The sequence below is a fragment of the Melanotaenia boesemani genome, chromosome 12 (genome assembly GCF_017639745.1).
Source record: "Melanotaenia boesemani isolate fMelBoe1 chromosome 12, fMelBoe1.pri, whole genome shotgun sequence".
Lineage (NCBI taxonomy): Eukaryota > Metazoa > Chordata > Actinopteri > Atheriniformes > Melanotaeniidae > Melanotaenia > Melanotaenia boesemani.
This window is the reverse complement of record NC_055693.1, coordinates 6695817-6715863: the sequence shown is the minus strand read 5'-3', so window position 1 is coordinate 6715863 and position 20047 is coordinate 6695817. Positions and strand designations below refer to the sequence as shown.

Sequence of the window (20047 nt, the reverse complement as noted above, 5' to 3'; positions counted from 1 at the left end):
GTCATTCCCATAACATGTGTGTCTTTAACAGGATACTCTGTGACAGTTGGAGACTTCAACGGCGATGGGAAAGAAGGTGAGAGCAGGATATTTTATCAGACGCATCCTGAAACAAATACTACTTTTGTGGTATTTGTATCAGAAATTAATGATAAAAGTTTATTTAACACAGTTAAAAGTTATATTTTTTAGTTCAGTATTGGGTTATTTTGTTTTGTTTTACTTTTTAATTAAGATGGCTTATAATCATGAGTTTTAACTCATGATTATAAGCCATTTTTTCTTTAGGTCTCTTGTAAGTAAATATATGAACATATATCTAAATGTTCAATATATATCTTTTTGATAATGTGATGATGTCAGACAAATGTGAATGTGTCTTCCTTGCCTCTTATTGTCAGGTATCAAATGTTAGTCATTTAAATTAAATTATTCTAACTCAAACAACTTTATCCACTTAAAAATGTTACCAAGAGCACCCAACCCAGCTGTGATGTTATAGGTGATTTAATTAAATGTCTAAAATTGTTAAACTTCAGAGTTTTCAGTGATAAAAAGGGGCATTGTTGATATGATAGGATCATTTTACTGTCTGATTAAAAGGTAAGTTTGTGGGGGATTTAAATGCTTCAGATCTCTGTAGTTTGGTCATTGATTAATTGTGTAATGAAACTGAACTCAGCAGAAATTAGTAACCAGCTTCTTTGTTTTTGAAATATATACAGATAGTTTTTCCACCTCACCCCCAGAAGATGTCCATGTTAGCATGTAGCTGCTCTTGAGCTTTAGTGTCAACATGACTGAATCTGATAATAAAGCCTATAAAGTTGAATTATCAGCTGCTGTCCCAGTTTGACGTTCATTGGCTGTCCGTCTTTTATCACTTGCACAGATTATGTGACTGGGGTACCGCGAGGGGACAAGGCACTGGGTTATGTAAGTTGCTCACACTTGTCACAGTCACTTATAATATAGCCAAAACTGAGGTGTAGTGAGAACGGTGAACCAGCAGTGATGTCTTAAAGATTGAACTCAGGTCAGGGCCTTTGAACCCACCCATCTTTCACCTGGCAGTGCTCATGTTAAGACACTCAGGATGTCAGTCACTTGCTCCAAGTGAGGAGGAGGAAGAGTTACCAAACCCTTACCAGCCCAGATTGGCCAGGATTTCTCTCCTCATCCTGTCACAGTCATAACGTCCTTTTTACAATGAGTCCTGTTGTACTTGACCAACATCCCTCATTAAGTCAGACTTGCAGTAATCAGTCTGAGCAGATGTTATGAAACACACATGTAAATCTGTAAATAACAGAGTAGATGGGATCCAGGTCAGTTATATGTTACTATATGCCTTTTTTGTGTCTTTTTTTTTACATTTCTGTTTTAATAAATGTGAAAAACAAATCCGGACAAGGCTTCTAAAATGTCAGTAGATAAAAAAAGTTTATAAAACTTGTTTTTTTACATCACTTAATAGATTGCATGTGTAGTCATCAGCAGGCGGTTGTAAAGGCTACTTTATCTATAGATTTAACCAGTTTTAACACCTGTGTTGGAGACATGTAAGAAATAATGGAAGAAAGATCTTTAAGAATTAGTTTTTTTGATTATGTTTCATGCCAGTATTAGTAAAGCTCTCCACAAGCAGATCTCGAATAGTGAATACTACATCAGAAATTCTTTTCAATAGGAGGTGACATCAACTGCAATGTGCCACAAGGAAATTAAGACTTAAACAAATGCATTCCCTGTAGTTAGTCATTATTAAGATATTATAGATCTTATGCAATAAATAAAATTCTTTAGTTCTTCTCTAAATAACTTGATTCAAACAACCTTTGAGTCTCCATGCCATTGTTGCATTTTTTTCACCCCATAGTGTGGTGACTCTTTGGAAAGACTTCATCCCAAATCTGGGATCCATTGTGCCAAACAGCTCCACAATCACACGCTCCAACAGGAAAACCTTGGTTTGATAACTGAGTGCTAATCATATAATATTATACTGAGTCAACCACAGAATCAGATTATTTTCTCTTTTTTTTAATGAACTGTTCAGCTGCTATTCTGGACCTTCACTAAATAGGATTATAAATGCAGGACTTTGCACTGTTGAGTCAGATCAGAACACTTAATCCAACACTGGTGCTATAACTAGTGCCAAAAACCACTCACATGGTCGTCTGCCATCATGTTGGCTGTTTTGAGCTTAGCTTTCACTCTTAATCCTGCTCGGCTGTTGGCGTTTCATCATGTGGTCAAAAACTGATATGAAGATTTGTTCAGTTCAGAAAACACTGTGTTGAAACCCTGTCTACTCATGATGTGAATCTCTGCTGATGGGTCTGTTGTGGTTTGATGTTTCAGGTGAACATCTTCAACGGCCCCAACATGGAGTCCATGATCAACTTCACAGGCTCTCAGGTGAACTCCAGGACTGCAGAAATGCTGCAAAAAACTATGCCTGAAGATAAAAAAAAAACAACTTTCAGACTAATCAGAAGAAGTAATCTGCTAGTGCTGTAAGATAATTAAACTCGATAAGATTTCTTGAAATAAGAAAAAGTTTTTGTCTTAAACAAGTGAGAAAACCACACAATAAGTGGCAAAACACTCATTTCAAGTCCTATATTAAGTACTAAAACCTTCAAAATGATTCTGTATTTGCTTCTTTCAGTGTTGTTTCTTTTCTTACTTTGAGAGAAAAGATCTTAAAACAAGAACAAAGAAAAAAGACATCTCACTTATCTGAATCTTTTCAAGTTTTCACAGTTGAAATAGGATGTGAAAGAAACAAAGTGATCTCAAACTGTGTGTAAAATAACCAATTTTAGCATTTAGCAAATTAGCAAGAAATAAACGAGTGAAAACATGGTTAATAACCATTCAGATCAAGACTTTCTGGTTGGATATAAACTTGTAAGACTTGTAGATCATTCTTGCTGTGTTTGGAGATTCTAGAGAGGAATCCAGCTTTAAAACACTGACATGAAATAATTACAAATTCAAAAAGGATAAAACTCCAACATAAGGTCTATCTATCTAAGCTGGATGGCTTACATTGTATTTTTTATGTAGCTGCTTGGAGATGGTATAAGTCTACATAATGCCATCAAGAACGGGTGTAAAATATGATCTTCATTAACCAGCTGTCATTAGAAGATACGGTACTGTAAATGTAATCGGTATTTGTTTTTAGCACATACTGATGATTTCTGTTAGAAACAGAAAAAGGGATCATATTCAAGTACTTCTGCTGTGCCTACATGAGCTGCAAACCTTCACTCAGCATGTGGTCTAACCTCAAAAATGTCAACCAAACAATCACATACGTGGCTGCTGAAAAAAAGACGCTCTGCTGCTTAAATGTGTCCAGATCTCGCTGAAGTGAGAGACTGTGGACTTAGGGTGAGGCGAGGACATACGAACTGACAAGTAGTAATGCCATTTAAATGACTTTCATGGTTATTTGATCATTAATTAATGGAGTAACACAAAATAGCTTTGCAAGGTGAAGACAAAGATTAATATCAGGATGGAACTAGATAGATAGATAGATAAAGAATAAGTATGAAAAAACAAGACATGGAAATATATACATTTTAAATGAGGATGTGGAAAAAAGCTGAAAAACTATGGTAAGCTATAAAAAGAAACTTTGGTTTTATGAAAGTTTTTTCTGATAAAAATACAAGGAAGTGTAGTTTTAAAAACCCCACAGCATAGCAGTAAGAACAGAAAGTATGCAGTTTCTCTGTGAACCCCCCAAAAAATCCCTCCAGCTGTAGGATGAAGGTGGTGTCATCCAGCAGAGGTTCAGCTTTTAGTTTTATCTGCAGTGTAAACACACACTGACAGTCTCAGTAGATAACTTTTACATCTGAGTCATTCTTTGGAAACCAAAGTGATAAATCTCATAAAAAGGAGCTCCTTCCTGTCTGCGTACAACAAGAAAAAGATATGACATAGACTTTGGTCAGGGACGGTGTCAGAGCAGCTTTATTGCTGCAGTTGTGCTTCAGTAAAACTTTGTTCTGGAAAGATGTGAGGAAACCGTTACTTGAAGGCGTGGAGGGGCAAATGGACACTGAATAAACAGATGGAGGAGGGTGAGGGGAGATGGAGGCTGTCATCAGCACAGTTAATAACAGAGTTCCTCGTCACTTTCCTGACTGTCTTCCATAACTCACCGACTGAACCCAGCAACCTCGCTTTTATCAGCTTCTTTTCCTTTGAAGATCTTGTTTACGTCTGTGTTTCACTCCCATTCGTTATCTCCAAGTTTTCTCTCAGCTACTAATCTTCTCTTCAACGTCTCCCTGCTCCTGAGACGGTGCAGAACCTGAGCCTAACTTAGAACCAGTCCATTCTGTTTTGATCTCAAATAAAATTAAAAGTGGGGCTTCGTTAAGAGCAAAGAACCACTTATGCTGGGACTTATGGGGACAGGGTTATAGAGACCAACCAGACCAACGTCCAGCAAAAGTCTAGAGCAAAGTACTGTGTATTCTGCTAAATTAAATGAAAAAAATTACTAAAAACAATGATCTTTCAACATGGATGTAAAGTTGAAGAAGTCTAAATTTAAGATCATAAACTTGTTCCTCATTTCCTGTCGTTTAATGGTTTGATATCACCAGTTGTGTTTGTGAATGTTGACCAATGAAATGCCTTTACTGCATCTCCAGCTTCATTTATAAACGTCAGGTATTTTAATATAATCAGCAGCTGTAACTAAATCTTGCTTCAAACTCTATAAACATTTAAACATTTGCACAATCATTCAAATAGTGTTTGCTATTTCAAACACTAGCGGATGTTGCAGTGTGCGTTCACGAACACTAACTGTTGTTTAAGGCAGCATTTTATAAACTAGACTAGTGATAGTACACGTCAGTCTGCATTGAAAATGAGTCAAACACTGAATATAAACTGTCTCCCTGCATTGTGATCATCTTCAGAAGTTCAGAATACACAAGAAGGAAACTCAAACATTTATTGGCAGAGATATAATTTAAAATAACAACATGGCTCTCTGGCTGTGGAAATTTAAACCAGTTACAGTACCAACTTAAAACTGGCTCCAGTACTGGAACCAGTGTGGTTGAAAAGGGATGTCACTGTCAATTATGGTTGTGCTTATGATGTGTATTGAAAACTGTAGATGGATTCTTTAGTGTTTTCACAGAGAAAATAAATCAGTCTGTGTAATAAAGAAGTGTTCGTATCACTCCAACACAGTGTTTTGGATAATGAGAGCTTTCCCTGGCGCTAGCATTATAACTGTTCACGATGGAGAAATGAAATGCCCTCTCTGGGGTTTCTACAGTAGCCCACCTGGGACAAATCAAACCCATTTTTTTTGAGGCAGTGTAATTTGGGGGTAGAGGCTGTTTTGCAATTTGTGCTACAAGATGTTACTTAATCAGAGCACTGGACTTTTTAATATACTGTGTGTGCAGAACATTCCTAAAGAGAAGATTACTGAGGTATCATCCCATATTATGTACAAATATTATCTAAAAATTATATTTATTTAAGGCATAGAAGTGCTTTATTTTATTTATTTATTCCTTTTTTAATGAAGGATCCCACCTTTTTTTTTTTTAAGAAACCCAAATTTTCTATTTTACAGACATTTTAAGGAATATAAATTGTTCTTGACTAATTCACTTTTTGCATTGTTACATTTTGTCAGGCTCTTTTAAATAAAAAACAAAAAAAACAATCTGTGTTGCTGATGTTACGCACAGTCTGTCCTTAATTTGTGCTGGTTGAGTTGTTTTGAAGATATAGCTGCATAAAATTTGATTTACAGCAGTCAATAAATTTAAACTGATTTCACTTATCAAATGCATATTACAAGATACTAAAAGTTTAAAATATATAAATAGAACAACTTATAGTAAAATCACTAAATAAGCACATAGATGCAAGTCTGTTGCCTCTGGCCCAGGTCATCGTTGCAAACGAGAACTTGTTCTCAATTGACCTAGTTGGTTAAATAAAAACATAAAAAGAAAAGTTTGGCCACAGTAAGATAGAAAATTGAATATTAAGATCTCAAAAGATTCTCATTCATATTAAACCATTGCAGGCTGTATCGCTGCTTCAGAGATAATGAGTTAAATGTCTGAACTAGTGTAAGAGTCTCATTTTTTCTACCTTCTTCTTTCTGTCTCGTAGATGGCTGCTTACTTTGGACATTCAGTCGCTGCCTCTGATGTTAATAATGACGGGTAAGTCTTGGTCTGTTTTACATTTTCTTCTGTAACAATTTGAGCTCTGTCATTTTCTGCTGCCAGAGCCCCTGGTTGTTGTACTTGAAGGGACATGAGGACTTTTATAACCTCTGTTGTACCCCCAGGAAATGCTACATACTGTACAAACATCCTCACACGGCTCTGTTCTGTCACCTTTAGCTGCAATGGCCTCTAAGTGAAACCAGATTTATATTCTGGGGGAATGTTTGGTGGCACGATAAAGGATAGGAGCTTTCAGATTGTTGAGGATTGTTGGGTCTGTGACATTTACAGAGAAAATTTATATTTACAGAGAAAATTATTTCATTCTATAGTTAACTTAATGAAAATTAAACTAAAACTGAAAGAGACCAACCAGAGTGAGAAACAGATGCAAATGTTGGATGTGATCCTCCCTGATGGGAATGCTTGCTGAGTGAATGCTTGTTTCCTTCAGCATTCTCTATTATTGTATTTGGTGTCATTAAATTATTAACTGGGCAAGAGACAACTGCAAAACAATGTTATCAAAACGACTGACATTCTTCAGAATGCAGATCCGAATTCATATGTATTTATACCATCTTTGTTTTCAGAGGAAACTTGATCTTTTTTTTGCTCTGCAAAAATGGTGATTATTTCATCTCTTCATTTAAGCCCTGCATGGCAATTAAAGTCACATTTTGTGTGAATAAAACAGACTTTTCATCCTCTAAATTTGTTCCTGTTGCATTCAAAGAAAAGATTACATCAAATTAACAAACAACACTGAATTCATGTATCACAGTCCAAGTGTTTTATGAGGCAGGATATGGATTCATCGTGACCGCCGGGCGTAAAGGACATGTACTAGTGTGTTTTATGGATACACATACAGCATGAGACACCTGGAAATGAGTGTACTGTAATTTGAATGGTTTTATCTGAGAGTGAATGAACGTTTGTTCTTTTCTTTATTTCATCTGTCAGTTTCTTGGATCTGTTGGTTGGTGCTCCTCTTTTTATGGACAGAGGGTCAGATGGAAAACTGAGGGAGGTGGGGCAGGTAAGAAACACACACAGTATTCACTCCATGTGTGTAAATGTGCCCATGTAACAGATGATTTATCAGTGTGACTAAAGGATGTAGACTAAGAAGTGTTAATAATGTAAGCATATCAACACATAAACCACTTTGCTGTTTTTAATTCACTTTTTTAGAAGATTTTAATGATATACAGTAATGTGAGTGAAAACTGTACAGTATGTGCGTGTGAAATAAGTTTCTGTGCTTGGTGGGGTGCGTTTAGTTTGTTTTAAAGGGGACTTGATGTGCATTATGGGGGAATTATATAAAATTCCAGATCTGCTACCACTTTACTCCTCTTTTTAATCTTCTCATCTTAACAAGCTTCCTTGTGTGTATTGTCAAGGTGTCTGTGTTCCTGGGTCGAAGTGGATTTTCCTTCCAACCACCTCAGCTGCTGACGGGGTCTGAGGTTTATGCCAGATATGGTTCTTCCATCGCAGCAGTGGGGGACCTTAACAGGGACGGATACAATGGTAACTGACTCACTAAGATATGTAGCCTCACTTCAACATGATTCTCATCTCACCCCTAAAAAACTGATATTTTTGTTTCATGGTCACCATTGTCCCCCTTTGTGAACAACACCAGAACATAAAAGTAGCTGGAATTCTGTGCATTTGGTGGTGTTTTAGCCACAGTGATGAGATTCTTTTTTTTTTTTTTTACATACATACAGTACATATACATTGTTTTGAGGTGGTTGATGCAACATATTTTTTAGGGTGTAGTCCGTCCGCTGGTGGGAGGGCAGGTCACCTCTGAGTCTGGTAGAGACATGACATGACGCAATAACACCTCGTCATGTAAATAGGATAAATAACATCCGGCTGTTTAGGCTTTATAATAAAAGGAAACATTTTTTTTAATGCGGGAGAAACACTGGTTTTTAAAAGCTTATGAGTACAGTTCCCTGTGAATAAAAATGTAACTTTACTGTGAATTTTCCCTTTTGACAAAGTTTACTTAAATCCTGCTGGTGTCTTTTTATGCATGTTGATGTTGAATTTAACATTTATGGTGTTGTAGATATTTTTTTTAAAACATCACGATATTTTGTACCATGATTAAGTCAAACAATATCATAATATAAGGTTTAAGCCACATCGCTCAGCCCTAATTAGTTTAAGGGCAGAAACTGCAATGAGCCCAGTCTGATGTAAGAAGAAAGTCGTTGTGAAGCTGCGTTGACGTAACATTTCCTTCACACAGTGACCAATAATTACACTTTAAAAGCTTAAACAGCCACCAAACTGGCCTCACCATTACAGTTTAGAATTAAAGTTTGTCCACACAAAGAGAGAATAATTAATGTTCATACACACAGATGCACACAATGTCTGTGTTACGTCAGGTTACTGCATCCCAGTTAACTCCACATCCTGATCCTAACCATTCCCTCTCTTCATGTCTCCTATTGCTCTCCCTCTCTAGACGTGGCCATCTCTGCTCCGTATGGAGGCCCGGACCATTATGGATTAGTCTACATCCATAATGGCCGCTCCAAGGGGCCTAACCCATCACCTTCCCAGGTAAATATGGCCCAACATTCATGTCCAGCATTGAGTCGCCATCAAATGAAGCAACAGGTTTTTGGTGTTAAATTTTATGTAGATAAGAAACATGTTTCCTACTTGCCGACATTTGTTAAATAATTGCTTTTTGCATAGATAATGTTGTGATAGGCTTCAAAATTTGATTGAAATGCTGGTCTTTCCATAGAAAACCACTGATAATACTGATTTCATCCTAGATTCTAGTGAACATTTTAAGCAGACTGTTGTAATGTGATCTCGAGTTACTCTTTTGCTCCTTTGCACATCAGGTAGCTAGTGTGATAGTTGTTTGTCTGTTCAGATTCATTCTCATATGAGGTGATTTTGATAGCTGAATAAAACTTTGTGATTCAAGGACTGTGTGGGGGTTTCCTCCCCCACATCCTCTCACATTGGTAAACTCCAATACACAAAAACAGGAGGGGCAATTTTTAATCACAAAAACCCAAGACCGAGCTTTAATCTGATTTGTGTACTTCAGGTCTTGCAGGGCAAATGGGCGTCCAGCTACATGCCTGCTAGCTTTGGTTACTCCATGACAGGAAATACTGACATAGACCAGAATGGATATCCAGGTACACATCCACATACAAACGTGTATATAGAAGCACAGCAGGATTTACAAAAAAAAGCTGAACTGTGTTTGTGTCCTACAGATTTATTAGTTGGAGTGTTTGGAGCAGACAAAGCTGTTTTATACAGGTAATCAAATCTAAATCTTACACTGTGCGTTGGAGCATGTGTGTGGTACAGTATGTGCGTGTGTGCTCCCCCGCTGTGTCTGTGTGTGTGTCTGTGATAGAAACTGAGGGGTTTAATGAGCAAGGCCACCTCCAATATCAAAGAGTTGCTGTTTTTCATTCAGTTCGCTCCTACTGGCTTTATAGATGCTGTTTGTACCCGTTTTTGGTACAGAGAGGCATCCAAGTGATAATTCATTTATCCGTGTTAACCCTTTGTACCCAGCTAACCTCCTCCTTAGAGGGATATTCAGAATACACAGACATGAAACTCATTTAGATCATATTTTAATCTTTGTTCAAAATAAGCATTCCTAAAATCTTTTACACAAAGATGCTGCAGGGCTTCCTTAAAAAAAACTTTCAGGTTTTGAGTTGTTTTTTTTTTTTTTTTCTCTCTGTAAATTGTACATTTTTCCATATTTTGCATTGGCTTAAAACAAATCTAGCATGTAAACCCTCATAAACATGTATCTCTGTGTGTTGCCTCTGCACTTCTGGACATATTACATAACTTATGAAGCTCTAAACATTTGGAATGCCGCACATTTTTGTACTCTGAAGTACATGCAAATTTTTCTTCGTCCAGCTGATGAGAAGGGATAAACGACGAACCTCACACGTCCTTACTAACCTATATTTGTGTGTGTGTTTATGTATGTGTCAGAGCCCGTCCAGTGATTGGTGTGAACGCCACATTGGACATAACGCCTCAGATAATCAACCCAGAAGATAAAACCTGCAAACTTCCTGGAACCAACACAGATGTGTCATGGTGAGGTTTTACATTTTCTTGTTGTTGTTTTGATGAGAACAAATCTGACTTTCAGTTCAGGACTGAAAAGAGATTATTTTCTATACTTTTCTATACTTCTTACTTACTTCTATACTATACTTCTATACTTTGTATCTGTCATGTTCTGGCAGTGAGTTTCATGCTGTTTATTCCAGCCATCAGTGACACATTTAGCGATCTTTTCTTCCTCTGAAACCTGAACTGAGCCCAGCTGCTGTTGACAGCTTCATAATCAACACAAAGACATCCGATCAGCTTTCCTCTGAATACTAAAGCCTGCAAGAAAAAATTGTTTCCAAAAAAGTAATCCTTTTAATGCTTTGACCCTCAAATTTTAGAATCTAGTCATGCAGTTTGGCATAAAAACCTGAAGCTAATGTTTTTTTCTTTTTTTCTTTTTCGTGAATTTATTTGTTTGTTTTTATTAGTCTTTTCTTTTTTCCCCTAAGGGATCCAATTAGATTGTGTCTTGTTGAGCTGCCTCATTTTCCTGACATTAATATGACAAATTACAGCTGAATCTATGTGTGTGTGTGTGTGTGTTTTGCAGTTTTAAGGTTAAATACTGTCTGACAGCCAGCGGCGTCGGAGCTCCCACGGTTCTGAGTAAGTAAAACATCAGCAGCCGTCTGTCTGTCTCTGCTGCACAAAAAGTTTTACATCTGATTTGGTGCCTTCTCATTTTTTCCCTCTCTGTTCCTCATCACTCAGCTTTTCAAGTAGACCTCATGTTGGACCGTCTCAAGCAGAAGGAGACAACTAAACGCGTCCTCTTCCTGCACAGTCGGTCCTTCCAGTACTCAAAAAACATGACAGTGACCAATGACAAGCGGCCGGCCTGTGAGGAGCTGGACGTCTTCCTGAGGGTGAGAAGTTTTAGACTAACATTAAGGGAAAAAAACTGATGAACAGAACCTGTTGGGCGTAGCTATGTTTATTTTCTGATGAGCTAGAGGACACATTATACAGACTCTACTTTTTTCATAATGAAATTTAAACTGCTTGACCACATGTGTCTGATTCCTGCAGTCTTCTTTTATCTGCTTCAGGATGATCGTGAGTTCCGGGATAAGATCACTCCCATCTCTGTGGCGATGGAGTACAATCTGGACTACAAGAAGGCTGCAGACCAGACCGGACTGCAGCCCATTCTTGACATGTCAGCGCCGTCCAATGTTACCAAGCAGGTAGATCTGCTATGAGCGCACTCTGTCAGTGCAGCCCCTGGACAAAGACCCCAGGATAATTTGATCACATGGAACTTTATTAATGTGGACCATGTGAGCACAGAGCCTCTGTTAAAGTCAGTGTTATCTCATGTCACTGCTGGTGTGTCAGAGATGGTCATTTGGACTAAAATCCAAATGACTCCCAGTGAATCTGTGACTTTTGTGGCTCTTTGCAGACTATGACTGATTTTCTCTTTCTTTTTCCAGACTGATTTTACAACTTTTTCCCATTTTTATCCTTCTTATTTCAGGCTCACATTCTGTTGGACTGTGGAGAAGACAACATCTGTAAACCTGACCTCAAGTTGTCGGTGAAGAGGTACACTTCTGATTGGTCATTTCAGAGTTCTCCTCCTATAATCAGGAAGGAAACTTTTCTCCTCTGCTGTCTGTCTGTCTTAACTATTACCCTTGTTTGGTTGGCTGCAGCGACAGTGAGCAGCTCTACATCGGGGACGATAACGCTCTCACCCTGGAGGTCAGTGCTGAGAACCAGGGCGAGGGTGCGTACGAGGCCGAGCTCCACGTCTTCCCTCCACAACAGGCTGATTTCACCGGAGTTGGTCGCAGTCAGGTAGCACCTTGTTCAAATTGGGGAAAGAAAATAAATAACCTGTAAATCATTTATTTTTCTTTTTGTGTTAAAGTAGCAAACTTGTGCAAACACAAGTTGCCAGTACCTAATTCAACAAACATACATAAAGGATAGCACTACATGTATGTGGTTACAACCTTCTAACTGCTTTACCTTGTTTTGTTTTTGTTCCTGAATAAGACTGCAAGTTAATGTTTGCATGTTTCTCTTTATCAGACAAGCAACAACCTGTTTGAGTGCAGGTAGAACAGTGCTCACTAAAGAGGTAGATGCTGATTTGGATTTGGACAAAATTGAGTTTAGATGAAAAGCAAAATTGATCTTGACTGGACTGAGATTACAGGAGGAACAGCTTTTCTAATAGTTGTTCGGATTAATCGTTTCTAGACTGTGTAGCAATCGCAGAGCAGAACAGGCAATATTATAGGATTAAATCTGTCTTGAATACAGCGGCACACCCAGATCTGGGTATCATGCCTCATCACCAGGTCTTACTACAGCACTGAACTCCGTCTAGTCCACTGTTTGTCTTACAAAGTTAAGATGGTTTGTTCTGGTTGTTGTTATCCACAGGCCTTCTCCAGGCTGTCCTGTGCTTACAAGAAGGAGAATCAGACCAAGATAGTAGTGTGTGACCTGGGAAACCCCATGAAGGGAGGAACTAAGGTCTGTAAAAGTACCTCCTACTACTTCCCTGTTTGGGTTGATAAAGTGTATATTTTGTTATTATAATTATGTATGCAAAAATTATACTCACTGACTATTTTTTTTTTCACAAATTAAACTTTTCTAACTTTGTTCAAGTTATTACACAGAAAGGCAAAGTTAACCGATTTTCAAGGGATACTTGTGGGCTCAGATAACGTACAGATATTATTTTGTAACTTCTTGTTTTGTTTTGTTTTTTTTTTTCTTTTATGTTTGTCCCTGCTCTCTGGTTTGTGTTTGAACACTTCGTTCTGCCCTGTCATTGGCCAGATCCTGGCTGAGTTGAAGTTCAGCGTACACCAGCTGTCTGAGGAAGACACGTCAGTCAAATTTGACCTGCAGATAGTCAGGTACGGCCAGAACCAACCCAACACTGCAGCAGGTCATCTGGGCTGAGTGGGGAATAGCTCCACCTGCTGGCAGCAGAAGATTCTGTGGTTGAAGTGATGCTGAGTAACTGGAGAGAAAGTCACTATAGACATGAGACCATTATCAGGGATGTTAAAGAAATTATTATCAATTTTAAACCTTTAAAACTGCTTGATCGCAGACTCGGGAACTGTGTAACCCTGTGGGGTACATTGTGATGGATAGCTTAGCCTTTAGGTCGTCTTTCCAGGCATTTATGTTCCGTAGTGTTTATTTGGAGTTTCTAAATGGTAAATCCACAATGAGTGATCCAAAAGAATAACATGATTATCACATTTATGTAAAAGAAATTTAAATATTTCTATCACCATGTTGCTAAAAACGTGACCCAGAAATTATGATGAAAACACTATATGTCGAACTTTCAACAAATCTGATTAAATTAAGGGTAATGTCCAATCAGGAGCAGCCAAAGATAAACAAGGGAGCAGAAAGTTCAATGTGTGTCTGAAAAGAACAAAAATAATGGTCCACTATGGCTGGAATAAAGCCATGAAGATGTTTTAGCTGTATGGTGGTACCAAAAACCAGCTTTTGTGAGGATAGTAAGTAAATAGTAGCATAAATAACTGTAAATAGCAAAAAACAAACAAATATTTTTCTCAGGAAAGCCAAAACTTAAGAGAGTGACATGCAGATGAGAAAAGGCTTAGTCACTGTTGATCTGTGTGTTATTTCTACAAAGTTCTGTTAGTAATAAATTCTGCTTTCTTCTTCTGGTTGGCTTTTATGCTGCTTTATCTATTGATACATTAATTTGCATCATTTTAACCTCATAATCTGACGACTGAGTCTGTCCTGAAGAAATCACATCTGTATGTTGACTGGAATTATAGTGATTTAAAATAGCCAAAAAAAAAGTTCTTGGAGTTTTAAGGGTTAAACATTCACATATAAAACAAGCACCTTAAAAAATAAAAAAGGCTCTAGAAACTAAATTTAGATTTGCAAGATGTGAAAGAAGGCGGCAGAACAGAAGAAGTGCTTTTTGTTTGGGTTGTTTGTAATTTGAGAAAATGACATCGTCAGTGAGTCATCTCACCTGACGGAGAACTGGTGGAGCTGCTGTAGCTTCTTCCATTTTACATCCAAGTTCACAGAAACTTTTAAAGACATGATCTGATCCTGCCATTCTGGATTTTTAAGATCCATCTAATGAGACAGCAAAATCATTCAAACTTTGTGTTTAGAAAATAAATTCTTGTCATATCCACTGATCTTGGAGGCGTTCAAGGTTTTCCACACACAGAGTGTGTGTGGTGTGCAGTGATTCCATTCACTGCTGGGGTTGAAGCCAACCACCATCCAACAAGCAGCTCTGATGGAGTAAAACGCAGAGTTCATTCATTAAAGCTTTTCTCCCTGTGCTCATCTGAATGACAAAAAACTGAAAGTGAAGGAGGCAGCTCACAGTCTTCACATTCCTGTGTGTGTGTTTGTGTTTCTGTGGGAGAGAAAGAGAAAGGGGGAGATAGAGAGGTATGTTAATGAGAAGTTTCAGCAGCATTTGGTCACCCTCCTCCTCCTCCTCTACTCTCCAACATTCAGTCACTTCATGTCAGATTTACTAAACTGTACATGTGGCATTTTGAATTAACTTTATCAAATGTTTTATTTCATTGCAGATATCATGTAGATCGTGTAGAGGTGTTTTCATTTATATTACATCAGTTTTGTGCTGATAACCGGGGTTTATTTTGTCGGGGGGGGGGTTATTTGGTTGGATTTAATCACAAAACATGTCACTTTAGCCACTTTTTGTCATAATTAATTTCTGCTGCCTCATTCGTTATCCAACGGTCACCTTCTTTGTGTAAACGCGTTTAACACATTATATAAACTGGACTGATCATATCTTCCATTTTTTGTTGGGCTGAATTTGTGATCAAATTGAGCTCTGCACATTTTTGTATAATTTTATTTTTGTTTGCCAGTTTATCTTTACTTTTTAAAGATATGATTTAGTTTATTTCTCATATGTTTTAGGATTTTCTTTCAGATATTTAATTGAAAAAATTATTTTAATATTTTACCAATATTTTAGACACATTTTTTTAATCTTTTAGTTTTCTCTTTTATATTTTTAACTGTCTTATTTATTTTGTACACGTTTTATATCATTTTTAAGAATATATATATACATATATATATATATATATATATATTCCTCCCCTATATGTATATATATCTTCTGGTACGAACTACAGACTGTCTTATTTAGCTGACTTTCTTTAATTGCTGCCATTAAAAAGTTTGGTTTTTAAAGGTACTTCAGGTCTAACCCAAGTCTTTAAAGCTGTTTCCACCAAATTACTCAGCTCGGTACAGGATGGTAGGCTTTTGTGTGTGTGTGTGTGTGTGTGTGCGTGTGTGTGTTTGTGACGCACTGGATAAAAGAGTTGTCATTTCTCGTAAGACTGCTTTAAGAACAAAGCAGGAACAGTCCTTTGTTTAAATGTACCGTGGGTTTTTTTTGTTTTTGTTTAAAACCACATATCAAACTGCTGGATGTCCACCATTCTCCTCCTTTTTTCTTTGTTGCGTTCTTCTTCATAATTCACGTCACTGTGAAGTCATGCTATTACGATCAGGGTTTACCAAACCAAACAGCCTCATCCCAAGCCAAACCTGTTGGTGGAAGCCAGGCTTTAGTTAGAATTATTCTGAACTTTTGAGCTGAAAACAGCAACATAATCAGGAAATCTGTCTCAAATGTTTCAGTAAGTAACGAGTTAATGTGAAATACTGCAGAGAAGTTACAGAGGATCTGCATTTTAAGCCAGTATTAAGCTCAAGCTGCTAATAATCCACTGATTATATTTGGTTTTCAGTTTGTAGTTTACAATCTGATTAAAAACGCTTGTGTTTCAGTTCAAACCAGTTTGAAAGCACCAGTCCTCGGGTCTCCAGCATCACCAAACTGGCCGTCCTCGCTAAAGTCTCCATCAGAGGGTAAAAATAATTTTTGTTCTTAAATTACTATTTGTCACAGTATGTAATGATGTTATTTTTGTCTTCATATGGATAGTTGTTCACATGAGTATGCTGTATATACAAATAAATTGGTCAATATTGCTTTTAGATCTTGGTCCCTTAAAGAAGTCGGAATAAAAATGTGAAAAATTGAACTTAAATAAGAACTAAGACTAAACACTGCATGCTGCAGTGAGAAGGTTGTGAACTCAGTGCATACAAGAACAAAGACTAAACAAACTTATCAGTGCTGTGCTGGCCTATTTTTAAAACACATCATTCTGTATTAAACCAATGCAGCTGGGGATTGTACTGACTAAAACTGCGGGGTGTGTGTTTTTATCTTCCCAGGTCGTCGTCTCCCAGTCAGGTGCTGCTTCCTATCGCCAACTGGAAACCTAAAGAGCCCCCAGTGGTCGGAGACGACATCGGACCACAGATAGTACATGTCTACGAGGTATGAAAACACACACTCCAGATACATAAAGAGATGTGAGAGAGTGGTCTTTGTGTTTTAGGCGACACTTGTTGGTTTAGATGAGTTAGAAAAATAATAGAAAGAGTTGTGCAGCCTGTTCTTGCAGTAAATGAAAACTTCTTCAATTTAACAAGCTTTTAAGATGGTCACAAAATCGTCTTTTTATACTCTTATTTTTTAGTTACAGTACTGTGTAGAAGTGTTGCGCCACCTTTCATTTCTTCATATTTCCCCAGGACAATGGTTCAGCAATGTATTGAAACATAACTTAATAGAAATGCAAGATATACTGTACAGTTCCAGCCCACTTAAAAATGAATAACTGGTCTGAGCAGCTTTATTCTTTAACACAGTCTGATCCCTTTTCGACAAGCTTTCTTTTAGTAGTCTTCAGGAATAGATCTCGAGGTTTCTTAAAGGACTTTCATAAGCTCTTTGGATGTCGGCCACCTTTTCTTTTCTATTCTCTGTCACGATGACCCCAAACTGCTTCAGTAATTTGTAGGCGAATTAAGAATGGCTTTAACCAACAGTAGATGGATGCTCCATTTCTTAAGGACGTCACTGTCCATCTGCTGTAGATGTTTTTAGGCCTGACATTTTTTATTTTGTCCTCCACTTGTCCAGTTTCCTCAGATGTTTGAAGGTCACACTGCACATTATGATGAGATGTACCGAGCATTGGAGTCATCTTGTTAGGGCAAAAATATTATTTGTCTTTCAAACTCTCATCTTTAGTATTTTTCATCAATGCAGCTAAAGAAACGGGAACAAATGATGTGTCTTTAAATGAGTTTTTTTTGAGAAGTTGTTACAAGATGTTGACACGACACTGGTTCATCAACTGAAGTAGGGTCTATTTTTTATATTTTAAGGATGCACACATTGATGTTAAGTGGCTAAACAGACAGGAGAAAAAACAAGAAAAAAAATCATTGCATTGAAAACAGTCAAGTACAAGGACTGGACTGAAAATAAGCAGCAAATTTCAAAGAAAAACCATAAGAGACCTTCGAAAAGCTGGAGAACTTTAGCTCAAGACTATGTTAAAAGTAAAAAAGTCTGACTCCTTGGAAGCTAAATGTAAAGAAATGGTGGGTGGTTAAAGACAAATGTTTACTTTGTCACCTGCAATATTTAGCAGGTTTTACCTAAAATGTGTTTTACTGGTTCTGTTTAATTTGACATAATTTTACTATATAATGCCATCGTTTCTCTAAAACATTTCTCTTAAATGGTGCTGCACAAACAAAATGAAGTGAAACATAAGTTGTTTGTATCATAATTCTCTACAAAACTGTGAAATACGAGTCAAATCATCAGTAGAGAAAACTAAGGACAAAATAAGAGAGTTAAACATTTCTGACACTTTTTTAAAGACCCTGAAATGATTAAAAGATTCTTTTTTTCAAGGTTTTATTAAAACTTTTATAACAAATCTGCAGTAAGATAGATGGTAAGTAAGAAAAAGGGAGACAAAAAGAAAAATATAACATTTTTTCCAGGATGTTGTTTTGAGAGCAGTGAGCTGTACAAAGATAAATCTTAAAGTTCTGGTTCCTCAGCTCCTGAACAATGGGCCCAGTACGTTCAGCAAGGCGTCGCTGGAAGTCGAGTGGCCGTATCACTACAGGAACGGCTCCCTGCTCTACATCACCAGCTTCGACACTGAGGGACCCATCAACTGCACCACGGACATCGAGATCAACCCTCTCAACGTCTCTGTAAGACACACAAACACAGTTCACAACAACCAGCTGTTTCCAGCTCAGTCATAGCATCATTATCTACTGAAAATTATACAAGAGCAAATATGTTTTTATATTTCCAGGTTATAAAAACAATTCTTTAAAAATGAACCTTCCAGTATGAAAGCTCCATCATCCTCACCCTGTACTCTCATAGAGACATGCTTAGGTCTAAAACATCTACAAAGCTAAAGTGCATTTGAACATAAAAATATAAAAAAGAAACAAAGTTAAGAAGTGAAAGTAAGACTTAATCAGATAACCAGCAGAGGTGATGGAGGTCTGATGCTGCATTCACCAAAGTACAAACTGTGTGTTCATCAGAACCCGCTGACGTCCCAGAATAACATCAGCGTCGTTCCACCCAGAGAGCGAGAGGGAGAGGGACGAAACCGAAACCATGTCCGCAAGAGAGACCTGGAATCCAAAGAGTCACATAACGACCTGTACACACTGGTACAAACACACACACACACATTCATAAACCGGCCTTTTATATGACATAACTGAAAACTGGAGCTAACTGATGCATCTTGGACCATCATGAAAAGCATCCATTCCCTTTCTGCCATCAGCTATTTATAATTTTCTCTGTTTGTGTGTGTGTGTGTGTGTGTGTGTGTGTGTGTGTGTAGGACTGTGCGACGGCGGCCTGTCTGCGTCTGAAGTGTCAGGTTGGTCGTCTGGAGAGGACAAAGAACGCCATCCTCTTCATCTACTCCCGGCTGACTGTCAACAACTTCCTCAGGGTAAACAAGAGCTAAATCCAAACATGCTGGAGCTGAGCGTCATTACAATGTTACACAAAATTCAGGTTAACTTTCAGCAGCAGGATGTTGATGTTTCTCACCATATTCTGAAGGTTTCTCAACCGAGATGAGAATCATTTCCACTCTTCATTTTAAATAATAAATTAGTCAGAGATGTGAATCTGTTTTGTTTGATTTCTTTTAGACTGAGAATCAGAATCGTTCCTACGTGGTTCGATCTACAGCCTCCTTCAGTGTCATCGAGATGCCGTATAAGAACCTGGTGTCAGAGTTGGCATCCAACACCACCACCGTAAGAAGCACAAACATGGCATGCAGTCTGACTGTAACCTAGGGCAACTGTGGTGATGTTTCCATTTAATTTATAGTTTTTATTTAAACTGCAGCTGCTGTTGAGTTTTACCCTGGTCTATCGATATTAACACATCAGTCTATTGTCACAAACTAACATAGAGCTTACTTATTAAATGTTTCGAGTGGTCGAGTTCCTGAATCAGCAGTTTTTTTGTCTGCTGATCCTGGGGGCGGCATGGCTCAGAGGGTAGAGCGGTCATCTTCCGGTTCGATCCTCGGCCTGCCGAGATCATGTGTGTGTTGGAGCCTCTTGGCCAGGACTCCCTTGAAAAAGAGACCTTTCGAGTCTCAATGGGACTTTCCTGGTTAAATAAAGGTTAAATAAAATTAAAAAAAAAAATCATGTCGAGGTGTCCCTGAGCA

General features: G+C 37.7%; 1 protein-coding gene across 4 annotated transcripts in view; it reads left to right on the top strand.

Moving 5' to 3' along the window:
- Positions 1 to 20047, top strand: part of itgav (integrin, alpha V) — a 45728-nt gene that overhangs the window by 21092 nt on the left and 4589 nt on the right. For all 4 annotated transcript variants that reach the window (XM_042001682.1, XM_042001683.1, XM_042001681.1 and 1 more), the window contains exons 9-31: positions 32 to 76; positions 893 to 936; positions 2368 to 2424; positions 6187 to 6239; positions 7212 to 7287; positions 7655 to 7784; positions 8743 to 8840; positions 9346 to 9439; positions 9521 to 9566; positions 10272 to 10379; positions 10951 to 11006; positions 11112 to 11266; positions 11450 to 11587; positions 11881 to 11948; positions 12059 to 12203; positions 12798 to 12890; positions 13203 to 13282; positions 16233 to 16313; positions 16686 to 16791; positions 18378 to 18536; positions 18885 to 19016; positions 19196 to 19309; positions 19515 to 19622. In XM_042001682.1, coding sequence (XP_041857616.1) covers positions 32 to 76; positions 893 to 936; positions 2368 to 2424; positions 6187 to 6239; positions 7212 to 7287; positions 7655 to 7784; positions 8743 to 8840; positions 9346 to 9439; positions 9521 to 9566; positions 10272 to 10379; positions 10951 to 11006; positions 11112 to 11266; positions 11450 to 11587; positions 11881 to 11948; positions 12059 to 12203; positions 12798 to 12890; positions 13203 to 13282; positions 16233 to 16313; positions 16686 to 16791; positions 18378 to 18536; positions 18885 to 19016; positions 19196 to 19309; positions 19515 to 19622 — 2186 coding nt within the window. The remainder of the gene's footprint in view (positions 1 to 31; positions 77 to 892; positions 937 to 2367; positions 2425 to 6186; positions 6240 to 7211; positions 7288 to 7654; positions 7785 to 8742; positions 8841 to 9345; positions 9440 to 9520; positions 9567 to 10271; positions 10380 to 10950; positions 11007 to 11111; positions 11267 to 11449; positions 11588 to 11880; positions 11949 to 12058; positions 12204 to 12797; positions 12891 to 13202; positions 13283 to 16232; positions 16314 to 16685; positions 16792 to 18377; positions 18537 to 18884; positions 19017 to 19195; positions 19310 to 19514; positions 19623 to 20047) is intronic.